The following is a 15,784-nucleotide window of genomic DNA, read 5'->3' on the forward strand; positions in this document are numbered from 1 at the left end:
GGTGTGTACCTGATCTTGAGCCCCTGCTCAGGATGAGTGGTTGATCCAGATGGAGCCCTTATATAGGGTGAGCCCCTGCATAGCCCCTGCATAGGATGGGGTGTATCTTCTGAAGCCCTCTCACATGACGGGATGTGGATACAATCATGAGCCCGTGAACAGGATGAGGTGTTGCTCTGGCTGGAGTTCTTGCAACGGATCAGACGCAGATCCGATATGGAGTCACTGTATACGATGAGAAGTGGGTCCAGCTGGAGCCCTGGCACATGATGAGATGTGGATCTGATGTTGAATCCTTGCACAGAACGAGATTTAAGATTGGATGCATGGCACAAGCTTTAGAACTCGCTCCAGAGGATAGCCTTCTTTGACCGGTCCACACTGGCAACATACTCTCCTGAAAGAGACCAGGCGACGGCGTTCACTGAGGACCTGTTGAGAAAATGCAACAAATGAGCACAAATGCAAAATGGGAAATTGAAACAAAATAACACATTATCTGAGACAGAGAAGAATTAAAGAGCTGGCGCGTTTTTACCTCAAATGGCTTTCAACAAACGAATTGTTTCACTCTATTTGGGGCTTAGTCACTGCATTGAAAGATATCTCTCATCAGTAGGTATCGCTGTTCACTTGGCTTCTCCCATAGGAGTAAGCTTCTAAGTATTTAAATTAGGCTCCTGCATCGCACTTATTTTTGCACTTGGGTTTCTCTTTCTTTTCGCTGCCCTTGTTTGTAGTATCTAGCTGCTATGAAGAATCCACACAGATGACTGAAGATGCCTACAGGTTAGCATTTTATCTGTATGCAGTCAGGCACATACTGAATGACACACCTTGGCTTATTTGCAACAGAAATGAGGTTTGTCCAGTTAAAAATAGCTAACAGGTGTCCACTGATCACTTTGAAGAAACACACATGATCTACCTTGTTACCCCATCCACAGAACTGTTTCCCAGCTTTTAGGTCCAGGGAACAATTACTCATCATTGAATTTGGTGCAATGCTCCTGAATTTTGATTGCTTTGCTCTTCGCTTGTGTCGTCTCCAAGGCCTCGGCAAATCCCAGTTTGTTAGATGGCCCTTATGTTAGAACCATTGCAGGTGAAGACGCTACTATACAGTCTGCATGTGTCAGAATGCATGTGAGATCAGGAGGGTACAAGAAGTCAGAAGAACTAGCAGGGTAAGGACCGTGACGGCTGGAATCAGAGTCCCTTCCCGAAATATCAGAATCATATACTGAATGCTCCATATCCTATGAGGAGGAGTGAGAGCTCTGAGAAGAGTGGTGTTGGGCACTGCTCCGTGAACAGAAGGCAACGTGAGGGCTCCAGGAGCAACACAGGCAGACTGGTGAAAAATCCCAGGTCAAATAACGTGGTTGCTGCGTTTAAGTGGTTTGACACCAGCTGCAGTGAGACGCCTTCAGCAGACAGCAGAGGTATGGGAATACTTCTGTTCCGGACCTGTGCAGATGTGCTGCAACCACTGCCATGCCCTTGATGAAGACCATTGGGGTCGATAGCAATCCCAACCGAAGGACTGCAAATCGGTAGTGGATGGGACCTCCCACAAAGCTATATCTCCCATGTGACTGTAGAATCGAAAGATGAAAGTACGCATCTAACAAGTTGGGAGACACAATAAGTAGCCTTGTTGCAGAGCCAGAAGAAGGCTTATGGAGGATAACATATTGAATTGGTCCTTCTAGAGAAAAGTATTCAAGGACCTGCGGTCTAAAATGGGATGCAGCTAGCCATCCTTTTTAACCACAAGGAAGTAACACTCCTACTCAATATTCTGTTTGTAAGGGCCTGGACATGTTGCTGAAGAATGCAAAGATGCTCATCTGAGTGGGAGGAAAAGATGGGGAATGGGAGGGTGAAACTGTAATAAAGGAAGGGCATCATCTATTTCTATTATCGGTATGACCCACTAGCCCGTTCTGACACCTTCTCCCCCACAGGACATGTATGTTTCCCTACCCCACAGGCCATGTGTTTCCCTCTCCCACACAGGCCATGTGTGTTTCCTTGTTGGTACACAGAAGTGGTTTTCTGGCAGGTGTGGGAGAGGGGGCAGTGATGCTTAATCTGAGGGCTTTTTAATCCACCTTCGGCCTCCCTTATGTCAGAGGAACTGGTGTATTTGCTCGACTAGCTTGGAGGACTAGCACAGGTGAAAAGGCATTTACCGCGAGTAGCTACAACATTTGCAGTACAGCCCATGAAAATGATGGGAAGAGGAAGCGAGCCCTAGGGTCAAGCCATTGCTCCACTTTGCTTACACTGCTCAGGGCATCAGTCTGCTTTTTCGACGAAGAGGCAGGAACCATCAAAGAGTATGCCCATTATCTCCTCAGGAGCCTTTTGAGAGGAGCCAGGCATGGCATCTAACTGACCCATGGACCTTCAACTGAGTCCCCAGTGTCAACGCCCGCCCTTCCGATCTGCTTTGCTGCATTTTGTCCATCTCCGACCACCACAGCAAAGTTGTCCATAAGGTGATCAGGAAATAGATTTGCACCATTTCCCTCAGGGCATTGGTGTACCTGGCTAACAGGTAGGATGTGTTCACTGATCTAAGATGAGCTTTGGGCACTATATAAATTGTTGATTCATTGCTGATATAAATACACAGCCAACTGCATGCAGAGTTTGGAAGGATGTTAGAGACTGTGGTTCTTGCAAGCCACAGTTGCAAATGGGAGAGGAGTTGACACCAACTAAGACCAATGCTAAGTTAATATGTTAGGATAGGGTGACTTATGGAGCTCTAAAACATTTGAGGATCAAAAAACTACAAATTTCCTAGGATCTTGTATATTGGTATATATGAAGTCAATATTCATGCTCAAAGAATGAATTATTGACCCCAGACAAAAATCTTGGTGGTGCGCTATTTAGGGCTGTGTGAAGTACTGTTTTTTTCACTTCGTGGTATAAAGAAATTAAACCTGGCATTAATCAGCCTTTTTTGAAAGATCTACTTCTGTTTACCAGGAACTAGGAAAAATAAACAGCCAAATGCAGGCGGTATCAAATAGATTGTTACAGGGCTGTTGTGATTTGTTACAAGCACAATTGGAACGAGCCAATCAGAATGCCAAATAGCAGCCGTCTATGTTGCGACACTTGCAACCAACAATAGGGTGACAGCCAATTGGAACCCTATATAAATTACACACGTAAAGTAGACCGCATTTGTAGTCCATGGACACATAGGGATCCCAGACACATACATTTATTTCTATGATGTGCACGAAAAACAGTCTTTTCCCTAGTCTACACTTTTCAAACCAAATGTTTCTCCACAGCCAGGATAAAAAAAGGTCGAATTTCACCAGTCCTACCTCTGTTCATCTACCTTATTAGTGATGTGTGCATATACTACTACGTTATTTGCAGTGTTAATTTGGACAACCACAACATATTTGAGGAAATAAGTTCTAACAGGTGAGACTAGCAGGATGATGTGCACATCTGTGAAGGCGGGGTGAGGAGTGATATCAAAATGATAAAATGCTGTATTGGGACTAGATCGTCAGTGAAAGCCTTGGGTATTGTGCACTTCCTTGTGGCGTTTTTTACATCCCAAAAGAAATACCAAAGTGACTATTACTGGTACCCCCTTGTGTGCAGAAAGTTCTCAGCTACATAATTATTGGCCTGGGTTCCCGTGCCATAAGTACACATATAAATGTGACTCTTCTCTGGAGGCCTGAACATTTTCCATAAATTACTGCAATAGAGATTATACATTTCCTATGAAGATCAGGCATCACAATGCTCCAGCTGCTACTCTTTTAATGCCCCTATGGCTAGAAATGTGGCCTTGCACCAGGGAACCCCCGCTACAGAGATGCTAAGCACTGGCAAAGGGCCTGATTATGACTACAGTGGTCCGATGGCTCTATTGTGAGGTCAGAACGCCATAGGACCACAGCTACCGCCAGGGATCGATGGTCTTACAGCGATCTGAGGCCCGCAATATGCTGGAGGTGCCTCTGTAGCACTGCCAAGCATATTAGAAGTTTCTTCCCCACCACAGTTTTCATGGCGGTAGCCCACCATGAAAACTGGCGGTGAGGAAACTAAGGTGGCCCTACAGGCCCCCCTAGTGCCTCAGGGCTTTGGGAATGTATGCAGGGGGCACATGGTGTGCCCCCCCCCCCATGTGCATGCACGCCCAGGTCCTGCATGGCATTGCAGGAACTTGCTTTGGCGTTCCAACTGCGGAGCCTTGCTAAGGCTCACTGCCTAGGAACGCTAAGGCATCACCCGCCAGACCAGGGAAAACCTCCTAATCTGGCATGGAGTGTCAGTGCGGCTTTGGTGGTGTGGCAGCGATGCGTTGGTGTGGCGGCCCGCTGCCAAACGGCCAAAGTCATAATTCCGCCCTTAGTCTAATGTCTTGGAGGTACCTAGTGCCACTGGTATTGTCGTTACCGTAGATGGAGTCTCAGCTGTCTTTGAGCTCGAATTTCAGGCTCTCCATAGGTGCATGAAGCTCGTGGTCTGCCCACCCATAGGACTAAGATCCCTGCCAGCTAAAGATGAGGAGTGTGCAGGGGGCTCATAAACCATTGTCAGAAACCACAGACTCAACATCGTCTCCTTCGCCAAAGACACAAAGCTGACTCTCTCCCTCACCGATGACCCTCCAGCCACTAAGAGCAACTTCCACAATGGGATGAAGGCAGTACCCTCCAGAGAAGATGGTGATTTTAGCACAGCAAACCTTTCTTTGATGCTATTTTTGGATAAAACTTTTTTCCTATCTTTCCCCCCCAAAAAACTCAAAATGTAGCTATATTCTTAGATCTCCTACAGGGGAATCCACAAAATCTGGATATCACTAGAATCCCCAAGATGTTGGGGAAAAAAAGATACAGAGTTGGTGTGGATACTTTACTTGGAAAAAAAGTTACAGATGCGTAAGTTTGAAGTACCCCAATTAGCAAAAGAAGGGTTTAGCACTGGGGTGCAAAAGCCTCAGCAGCTATTGGGTTAAACTATACATCAATTGTACTGCTACACATCAGTTTATAGCATTTGTGACAAAAACACACTTGCAATGCAAAATACATTTTTATCCATTTCCGAATGGTTATCAGGAAGCCAGGATTCCCTGCTATATTGAAAAATAATTAAGATATTTATATAGCACTATGATTTGCAATAATCTTTTACAAATAGATCTTAACTGATGTGAAGCTGTAACTTGAGACTTGTTCATTTTTTATGTGTTGCAATCCACATTGCACTGTACCTTTAAAGTCGATTGAATCTTTTTTTCATGGAAGAAATATATACAAACGTGTCTTATGTAGCGCTTGATATATTCGACATAACATATTTCATTCTTCTGTTGCATTGAAAATAGCAGGAGTCCCTAGTTGTCAAGACAATATATTCAATTTTATCAATCTCAGAAACAGTGTCCTGCAGACTACACATTACTCCAGCAGAAGTCCCAAAAACGACACAGGCACCCATCTAAATATGCATACATCTTGTGAATTAGGAAAAATGGGGCACAGAAAGTCCTTTAGTTAAGTATCAAAAGGCAACGTGTCTTTTCCATTTAGATCTGCATGTTAGGAACTGCTTTGCTGTAGGAAGAAAATAAAATAAACCACTCCTAAACTATTTATTATCTAATTGTACAAATGTATACCTTTCCCTTTTCTTGGGAATGCAAAACAGTTTTCAGGTTGTGTAGCATTTCGCAGTCTGACAATTAATTATCCGCTAGTGGGACCTGGCGTTTTCTGTCTTTTGTTGTTATGTGTGTCATAGGGCACCCTGCTGTTTTTCTGTGGGTGGGTAGAAACAACAGCATCAGGTTAAACCCCCAAATAAATGGACACTTTTCTATGTTATGTTATGTTAAATGAGCTGTTAAGTGCACAAATACCCATAGGTGTCTTGGCGATGGCTACTGTGAGCGTAAATGGAAAACCTGTCGAGAATCGAATACCTATACAGGATTGAATGGCCAGGTTTTAAGGGCTTTTCTGAAAGCTAGGAGAGTCGTGGATGATTTAATATGGAGGGGGCTTGTTCCAGATAGTGGAGGCACCCAGCCCAAAGCTGCGGCCTCCCCATCACACCTGATTATATTTGGGCACAATCACAGATTTGGCTGCGGAGGATCTGAGACGCCGGTTATGCTTGTACCAGTTAAAGCTCCTCTTCAAAAAGGCAGGCCCTTGATCATGTAGGGCCTTATAGGTGATACGAGAGCCTTGAAAATAATTCTGGGCCTGATCGGCAGCCAATGAAATGTCCTCAAGTGTTTGGACACCGATTGGTGTTTTCGAAGGTTAAGGAGAAGATGAGGCACAGTATTTTGTAGCGTTTGTAGCTTATTAATCGCGTGTTGATGAGCATTGAGATAAAGTGTGTTGCAATAATCAAGTCTGGAAATTGCCAGAGAGGTACCTAATGCTTTTTGCAGATGTGATGGAATGAAAGGAAAAAGTTTATCATCTTCAAAGTATAAAAATCTTTAGAAGAGACTGCGTTGGCTTGATCAGTGAGGCAGAGTTTGTAATTTATCAAAACAACCAGATTCTGGGTTTTACTGACTGGCGTGGGAAGGGGACCGAGCTCTTGGGGCCACCAGGCATGTGACCCGAATGAAGAAATGGCACCGAAAATAGAACCTCAGCTTTACCTGATTTAACTGGAGGCAGGTGTCTGACATTCAATTACGAACAACCTGCATGCAGCTAGAAAACCTGGTGCCTTAGTTGGGACCCTCCTTACCAATGGAGACCACAAAGTGGGTCTTCAGCATAAGAGGTAATGGCAAAGCCAAAAGATTTAACTAGCTCAGCCAGAGGGGTAACGTAAATGTTGAACAACGTTGGACTAAGTGCGGATCGCCTCGGAACTCCACAGGGAAGAGAGAACGGCAGAGAGATGAAGTTGTCCAGTTGGACGGATTATTCTTATCCTGATAATAACAAGCTAAGTAGTTGCCAGGCAGAGGCAGAGGTACAAATATCAGGCAGTGATACCAATCTCAGCCAGGCTGGATTACAATTTGTTGTGATGAACAGTATCAAACGCCGCGAACAAATCTAAAGAATCAGGATTGAATTACCTCCAGCATCTAAGGTCATCTTGGTTTCTTCAGTGGCCTTGATTAAAGCAGTTTCCGTACTATGATTATAACGGAACCCAAATTGTATGCCATCTAAAAGGTTATTGAGGTGAATGAAGTCAGTAAGTTGAGAGTTCATTACTATTTCGATAATCTTTCCCGGCAGGGGGAGACAAGATATCGGCGAATAGTTATTTGGATCAGCCAGGTCCAAGGAAGATTTTTTAATGAAGAGGACGGACTGAGCCCTTCTTCCACCTAGTTGGAAAGAAGCCCAAATCAAATACAAGTTGAAAGATATTTGATAAGACTGGGGCGATAGTATCTGCAACAAGGGTAGTGATTCCGGGTGGACAGAGGACAGATCTTGCCGCTTTGACCAATCTGAAAATGTGTCAGTGGTCGGAGGAGTGAAGGCCACAAAGATGGAATCAGCTAAGAAAGGGCTAGAAGGGGTCTGAAAGCCAGGGAATAGAGTCTGTCTGAAGACAAAGGTGCTAAAGATTTTTTCAACTTTATTAAAGGAAAAACTAGCCACATCATTGCAAAGGGATTGGCTAGATGTATTTGATTTTGTGTCAGAGTTTGTTGTAAGTTTAGTGATTGTTAGGAAAAGTTCTCGGCTGATTCAATTTTCTGAGTAAAATAGACAGTCTGTTGTAAAGATTTTGGTTTCACAAATAGCCAGGCAGGACTTCTACTTGACCGTTTCAGCTTCATTGTATTCCTGGTGCCATTTGTTTTTCTTAGACAACAGGATGTGGGAGCACACCGCTGACCTCTCAGGCAAGGTTCGCCCCTGGCATTCTGGGAAACGCAGTCTCTTGTAGCTCGCACCGATATTTTCAAGTATTTTGCCAAGGTTGGAGCAGATAGTGCTGATCTCTAGACACGTGTTTCTGATTTATTAACCGTCATCAGTAGAGAATACAGTCTTGTATTTTGGGGTTTGCTGAGTAGGCTGCTAAAAATGATATCAGGTCCGGTACCTCTGACTGGCGCGCAGGTGCTTCATCCACGAGCTCGTCAGCTCAATGACTCACGGCAGTACTTTAAATAGACAACAGGATGTGGGTGCACACCGCTGACCTCTCAGGCAAGGTTCGCCCCTGGCATTCTGGGAAATGGCTGTGTAAGGATCATCGGAGAGAATGGGGTAAGAGTCTGCTAGACAGGAGGCTAGGTTGCCCGCATCAATTTTATGCCAAGCACGGGTTACGATAAGGTTATGAGTGACTTGAGGAGGATGAGAAGATGAATTACTGTCGAGGTAGAATGTGATGGCGCTATGATCTGGCCATGCTAATGGAAGGGATCTTAAGAAGTGTATTGAGGGACTCTTAGTAAAAATGCCATCTAATGTGTGTTCTGCTGAGTGAGTGGGACCATAAACCAATAGTGCCAAGCCGAAGGCGGATATAGTCTGGAGAAAGGAGTGGTATCTGGATCTTCTAAGACCTCTAGCTGGAAATTAAAGTCACCAAACACTGCGTAGTTGTTACAAAGAATATTAGCCTCTAATAGGCTACTGAAGTTTTGTAGAAAAGTGGCACGAGGGTCGGGTGGATGGTAGACCAGAGTGCCTTTAAAAATTTGTGATTTAGAAACCATGATATTAAAGTAGAGGGCCTGGTAGTGTGAATTACCCTTGGGAGGGCCAGGGATTCCTTGAGGTGGAGGTTGGGGGGCTGAAAAATAGAAAGAAAATGAGACAAGGAATCAAAGCCCCCAACACAGGCAGACTCACGCTAAGATACCTCCAGCCATGATTCGGCTTGTGAACACTGTCCCTCCGGGCAGGTCACCCCCCGAGCACACTCCATGTGAGTGAGCCCGTCCCCTGGTGCCGCCTCTGCCCTGAGCTGTGCCCTGTGCTTCACTGCTGTGCCCCGTCCGCCGGATCCGCTTGGTCCGCGGATCTCCTGTGCCCCCTGCCACCAGCTTGCTTCGCCGCCTTTTTTCGTCTTTTTCCCGCCGTTTGCCCTTGCCCCCTGGGCTCCCCCCCTCTTTCTCGCCCAGCCCCGGCCGCGTTCCCCGCCACATCCCCGCCGCTGCCCCCCTGCGGCCCCGCCCCCTTCCCTCGCTCGCCCTCCCCATTCGCCACCCAGCTCCCCCTCCCGGCTGCCCCTCCCTCGCTCCGCCCCCCCCCACTCTCCTCATATGGCAGAGTGGCGAACGCGCAGCGTGCACGCGCAGCGGGCGCGCCGATTGTGCGCCGAAGGCGCGCCAAAGGTAAGCCCGTCTGCGCCCAGTGCCAAGTCCCCTGGCCCCCGCAGAGGCCACCCCATCCGCCGGACGTTCGACGCCGCCACCCTCAACGCACTCAACACCGGCCGAATCCCGGGATGCTACCGAGCCACCCCGAGACGCACCCACGGACCCTTCAGCTGCCACGCCTGCAAGTTCACCTGCATCCGGACCTACACCGCACCTGCACCCACCAAGCCGAACACCAGCAGCAACCACCTCAAGTGCATCCTGCTCAACACCTGCTCCGTCCACAGACACGCCATCGAACTCTGGAACCTCCTCGACACCACAGCTCCTGACGTTGCCTTCCTCACGGAAACCTGGATGAACGACTCCTCAGCGCCCGACATCGCCATCCCAGAGGGCTACAAGATCACCCGGAAAGACCGCGACAACCAGACTGGAGGAGGCATCGCCATCATCCACAGGGACACCATCCGCATCATGACCAACACCGACGACACCCTGACAATCGCCGAACACCTGCACTTCCAGATCCACACCGACCCCAAGACCACCCTCAGAGGCACCCTGATCTACCGACCCCCGGGACCACGCACACCATTCAGCAAAGACATCGCCGACTTCATCAGCCCGCACGCCCTCCCCTCCGCCGACTACATCCTCCTGGGGGACATCAACTTCCACCTGGAGAACGACAACGACTGCAACACCACCACCCTGCTTGACAACCTCGCCAACCTCGGACACAAGCAGCTGGTGACCACCCCCACCCACCTCGCCGGACACACACTCGACGCCGTCTTCTCATCCAGCAAAGACATCGCCTTCAACCATGCCACCGGACTCCACTGGACGGACCACAGCTGCATCCACTTCACCTTCAGAAGAACCACGATCCACCACCACCAGCAACAGGTTGCACGAAGAAGCTGGAACAAGATCACAGCCGACCAGCTCGCCGCTTCCCTGAGCCAGCACCCTCCCGCCAGCTCAGTGAACCCAAGCCAGGCCGCCGACAACCTCACAAAGTGGATCAGCAACTGCGCGGACGAACTCGCCCCACTGAAGACCCCGCCCAGCAGACCCGGCAGCAAGAAGGCCCCATGGTTCACAGACGAACTCAAGAGCTCCAAGAAGAACTGCCGAGCCCTCGAGAAAGCCTGGAGAAGGGAGCCAACACCGGACAACATGACCACCCTCAAGATCGCCACCCGAAAGCACCATCAACTGATCCACGCCACCAAGAAAACAGCATTCAAGGACCGGCTGGACAACAACGCACACAACTGCAAGGAACTCTTCAACATCGTGAAAGAGCTCTCCAACCCCAACGCCGGATCCAACAACATCACCCCATCGCAAGACCTCTGCAACTCCCTCGCCTCCTACTTCCACAACAAGATCGCCGACATACACAACAGCTTCAGCACACAACCAACGCTCCCCACGACCGCACCAACGCTCCCCACGACCGCACCAACGCCCCCCACCACCACCCTCAGCGCCTGGACCCCGATCAACACAGAAGACATCATCCGCACGATGAACTCTATCCACTCCGGATCTCCGACCGACCCCTGCCCTCACCACGTCTTCAACAAGGCCGACGCCGTCATCGCACCCCACCTGCGGGACATCATCAACACCTCCTTCGACACCGCCACCTTCCCGGAGAGCTAGACCCCAGACGCGCACTGGCGTCTCTGATCTGGGAGCTCCGGCCAGCTCACCCAGTCGACCCCTGCCGGTTGGTGTGGGAGCTCCGGGGGAGCAGCCCAGTCGACCCCAGACGCGCACTGGTGTTTCTGATCTGGGAGCTCCGGGCAGCTCACCCAGTCGACCCCAGCCGGTTGGTGTGGGAGCTCCGGGGGAGCAGCCCAGTCGACCCCAGACGCGCACTGGTGTCTTTGATCTGGGAGCTCCGGGTAGCTTACCCAGTCGACCCCAGACGGCTACCACTGCCCTCGGGTCGGGTGCCTCGACCACTTCACCCAGGATATCACGGCTGAATTCTTTTCCCCTCCCTTCCTTTGAAGAATTCTGTAAGATTGCTTACTCGGTGTCATCGGGGTCTCCTCTTGATCCGCTGCCCCCCAAGTTTTGGAAGGCCTTTCATGAAGAACTGTTCCCGCCTCTGTTTTCGATCTGTCTCCAATCCTTGGAGTCGGCGTCGGTCCCAGAAAGCTGGAAGTTAGCAGTGGTGTCGCCTCTGCTAAAAAAGCCAACTTTGGATCCGGCTTGTCTTTCCAACTACAGGCCGATCTCCTTGCTTCCCTTTCCGATCAAGATCCTGGAAAAGTGGGTAACTCGCTCTCTCTCTGGCTTCCTGGAAAACATCGGATGGTTCGACGAGGCCCAGTTTGGCTTCCGACCTGGACATGGGACGGAGACCGCACTGGTGACCGTGTTGGACAATCTGCGTTCGCGTGTCGACAGTGGTTGGGCAGCCTTTCTGGTGCTGCTCGACATGTCGGCCGTGTTCGACACGGTCTGCCATCGGACCCTGGTCCGGAGGTTGGAGGAGTGCGGGGTCAGTGAGGGGGCTAGAGACTGGCTGATTTCGTATCTTGAGGGCAGGCAACAGTTGGTTTCACTTCCGCCTTTCAGCTCGGAGCCAAGGAAAGTAGGACAGGGGGTTCCACAGGGCTCGGCCATCAGCCCGATATTGTTCAACCTGTACCTCCGCCCTTTAGTCCAGCTAATAAAATCTTTTGGGGTCTCGGCATTTAATTATGCCGACGACACTCAGCTGGTGTTGTCCTTGGAAGGGAATAATGCGGTCTCGCTGAGCACCTTCCATCGCTGTATGGCAGCCACAGCGGACTGGCTACGAGCTAACTCCTTGCAATTCAACAGCTCGAAGACGGAGGTGCTTCACTGTTCTACTGACCGCATCCCGCGGGCTCTACCCGTGAATTTTTGGCCGAGCACTTTTTCCGATCCAGTGCTGGCATCGGAGTCAGCACGCAATTTAGGGGTTATGTTTGGTCCTAATCTACAACTAGACCTACATGTTAACAAAACCACGGGAACATGTATGATGCTGCTACGCATGTTACGTAGAGTTTTGCCTCTTCTCCCTGCTCAGGCCAGGCCGGAAGTAGTCCGTGGGACTATATTAAGTCGGCTTGATTACTGCAACGGACTTCTCCTGGGGGCCCCAAAAAACTTGATTGGGAAGCTTCAGAGGGTGCAGAATATGGCCGCGAAATTGGCCCTTTCTTGACCCAGGTCTAGCTCCTCCACTCTTGCGCTACGAGATCTGCATTGGCTCCCGGTAGATCTACGGGTCCAGTTTAAAGCGGCATGCTTGGTGTTTAGAGCTGTACACCTTTTGGGCCCTATCCCGCTGCAAAACATGTTTGCATGGTATTCGGCCCCACGGCTTCTGCGGTCGTCATCGGCTCACCTTCTGGTGGTGCCTAGGTTTCAAAGAGTGAGGATGGGTGGCCGCTCTTTCAGGGTGGCTGCAGCTAAATTATGGAACTCCCTCCCACTCCCTCTTAGGAGTTACAAGGACTATCTTCCGTTCAGAAAGGCCTTAAAGACACACCTTTTCCCTAAGTAATGGTTGCGCGACTGCCCTAGTCTAGTGCGTGGTTCTCTGATCAAAGCGCCAGGATGCCCTCTGGGTGACAGGCTTGCGCTCTATAAGTATATTAAATAAATAAATAAATAAATAAATAAATAAATAAATAAATAAGCACGCCGAACTCAGCGCTCTACTAAAGAAACCAACAGCGGACCCCACCGAACTCAAGAACTACCGCCCCTTCTCGCTCCTCCCGTTTCCAGCCAAAGTCATCGAGAAGACCGTCAACAAGCAGCTGGCCGCCTTCCTCGAGACGAATGGATCCCTCGACCCCTCTCAGACTGGCTTCCGAGCCAACCACAGCACCGAGACCGCCCTCATCGCTGCCACCGATGACATCCGAGCCCTGCTGGACAACGGAGAAACAGCGGCCCTCATCCTCCTAGACCTCTCCGCAGCATTCGACACTGTCTGCCACCGCACCCTAGTTCAGCGCCTCAGCAACGTCGGAATCCAGGAGAAGGCACTGGAATGGATCATCTCCTTCCTCGACGGAAGGAAACAGAGAGTCCGCCTACCACCGTACAAGTCAGAGGCCACCAAAGTCATCTGCGGCGTCCCTCAAGGGTCCTCGCTCAGCCCCACCCTCTTCAACGTCTACATGAGCCCCCTTGCGGCCATCGCACGCCAACACAACCTCAACATCATCTCCTACGCCGACGACACCCAGCTGATCCTCTCCCTGACCAACGACCCCGACGCCGCCAGAGCCAACCTACACGAAGGGATGAAAGACGTAGCCGAGTGGATGACGACCAGCCGCCTGAAACCGAACTCAGACAAGACGGAAGTCCTCATCCTGGGCTCCTCGCCCTCCGCCTGGGACGACTCCTGGTGGCCCCCCGCCTTGGGCACCGCACCCAAACCTACAGACCACGCACGCAACCTGGGCTTCATCCTGGACTCCTCCCTCTCCATGACCAGACAAGTCAACGCCGTCTCCTCGTCGTGCTTCAACATCCTGCGCATGCTACGGAAGATCTTCCGGTGGATCCCCATCGAGACCAGGAAGACGGTCACCCAGGCCCTCGTCACCAGCCGACTGGACTACGGCAACGCCCTCTACGCCGGAACCACCGCCAAGCTCTAGAAGAGACTCCAGCGGATCCAGAACGCCTCAGCCAGACTCGTCCTCGACATCCCCCGACGCAGCCACATCTCCGGACATCTGAGAGACCTGCACTGGCTCCCCGTCAACAAGAGAATCACCTTCCGTCTCCTCACCCACGCGCACAAAGCCCTACACGACCAAGGCCCGAGTTACCTCAACAACCGCCTCAACTTCTACGCTCCCAAACGCCATCTCCGATCAACCAGTCACGCCCTCGCCGCCGTCCCCCGCATCCGAAGAGCGACAACAGGAGGAAGGTCCTTCTCCTACCTGGCCGCCAAGACCTGGAACTCCCTCCCGACCGACCTGCGCCTGACCCAGGACCACCTCTCCTTCAGGAAGAAGCTCAAGACCTGGCTGTTCGAGCAGTAGCGGACCCCCTCTCCCCAAGCGCCTTGAGACCCTCCGGGTGAGTAGTGCGCTCTATAAATGTCTTTGATTGATTGATTGACTTTCAGAGCGATCTGCCGGTCAAAGTCAATTAATAAGGGCTTAAACTACAAAACATTATTCTAGGATTTTTCTCGAAATCCTACATAAAAGGGCCTTTCCAAGAGAGAATCGAGGCAAACTGTGCCTTTGCCTTGTTTCAAGGGCCCCCCTCACTTCTCTTCGATAAAGGACAGTAGCGACCTGACCTGGCTCTTCAGAGGACCCCAACAGCGCTACACTTACCTCCCCCTTAGTGCCTTGAGACCCTAGCGAGTGAGTAGTGTGCTTTACCAAACCCTGATTGATTGCGAATGGTGGTGGTGTTTTTTTTTTTTTTTAACAGGGATGTTCATAATCTATTTCAAAAGGCAATGGATTGTTTTCACGCTACGTCACACTAACTCTGGGAGCTATCTTCGTGGCCTCTACCCTCTGAATCCATACGCCCCAATATCGGGATCCCTTCACCGTTATTCGAATAACCGACCTTCCCATCCAGGGGGAGGGCAAACAGACTGCAGCGGCGTCAAGCAATTTTCCACCATTATTAGTGTAATGTTCTATTGTCATTTGCAGCAAGTAAAGGGTTAAAAATTACATTTGCACACCCTGACCGGTGTGAAGATTACATTTTGAACCAAACACACATTTCCAACTTAATTCAGAGATGGCAGGGTTTGCAGATGCATAGTGTGTGATGCGTACGTGATTTGTGTGCTGTCATATGTGTTCTGTGTGCTGTTTAGTGCACGTCGTATGATGCATGCATCTGTGTTATAAATCACGAGTAATTCGGTTATGGTAGGAGTTGCCTTAATTGTTGTATTGTGTGCGTGTGGAATGTGTAGTATTCCGTCTGTAAGTTGTGTTGTGGCAGGGAAAATGATTTCATGTAAAATATAAACTGAAAAATTCTGCAAAAACGTCTACTTAACATCACATAATGGCACAAACTCCATCTTACATAAATGTCAGAATCTCCACCGTTCACATGTAGACACTGTGTTTCCCACCACGCTTTCTCCCTTGAAGTAATGTATTCTGCATTAATGTAACCCCATCGACACACCCCTCAAAAGTATTATTCAAATGAAAGGCTCAAGGTCGAAGGCACATGATTCATGCTTTCATTTCTATTTCACAGCCCTGCTGGATTCATCTCACATCAGCCTACACGGAGGTTATGTCAGAATTGCTTTCTTTTAAAGCTGTACAAACAATATTGGGCCCCATTTTTACCGTCTTTATAAAAAAACCTGTATCCATGGTTCATCTCTTTTTCATAAATATTTCCACGCTGAAGGTACATGATCCCGAC

General features: G+C 49.6%; 1 protein-coding gene across 1 annotated transcript in view; it reads right to left on the minus strand.

The window, feature by feature from the left end:
- Nucleotides 1–207: 207 nt before the first annotated feature.
- ATG16L2 (autophagy related 16 like 2) overlaps nt 208–15,784 on the minus strand; it is a 586,089-nt gene continuing 570,512 nt past the window's right edge. Inside the window, exon 18 of the mRNA XM_078658598.1 lies at nt 208–432. Within this exon, the coding sequence (XP_078514724.1) occupies nt 339–432 (94 nt within the window). The 3' untranslated portion in view covers nt 208–338. The remainder of the gene's footprint in view (nt 433–15,784) is intronic.

The sequence above is a fragment of the Lissotriton helveticus genome, chromosome 8, assembly GCF_964261635.1.
Source record: "Lissotriton helveticus chromosome 8, aLisHel1.1, whole genome shotgun sequence".
NCBI classification, from domain to species: Eukaryota; Metazoa; Chordata; class Amphibia; order Caudata; family Salamandridae; genus Lissotriton; species Lissotriton helveticus.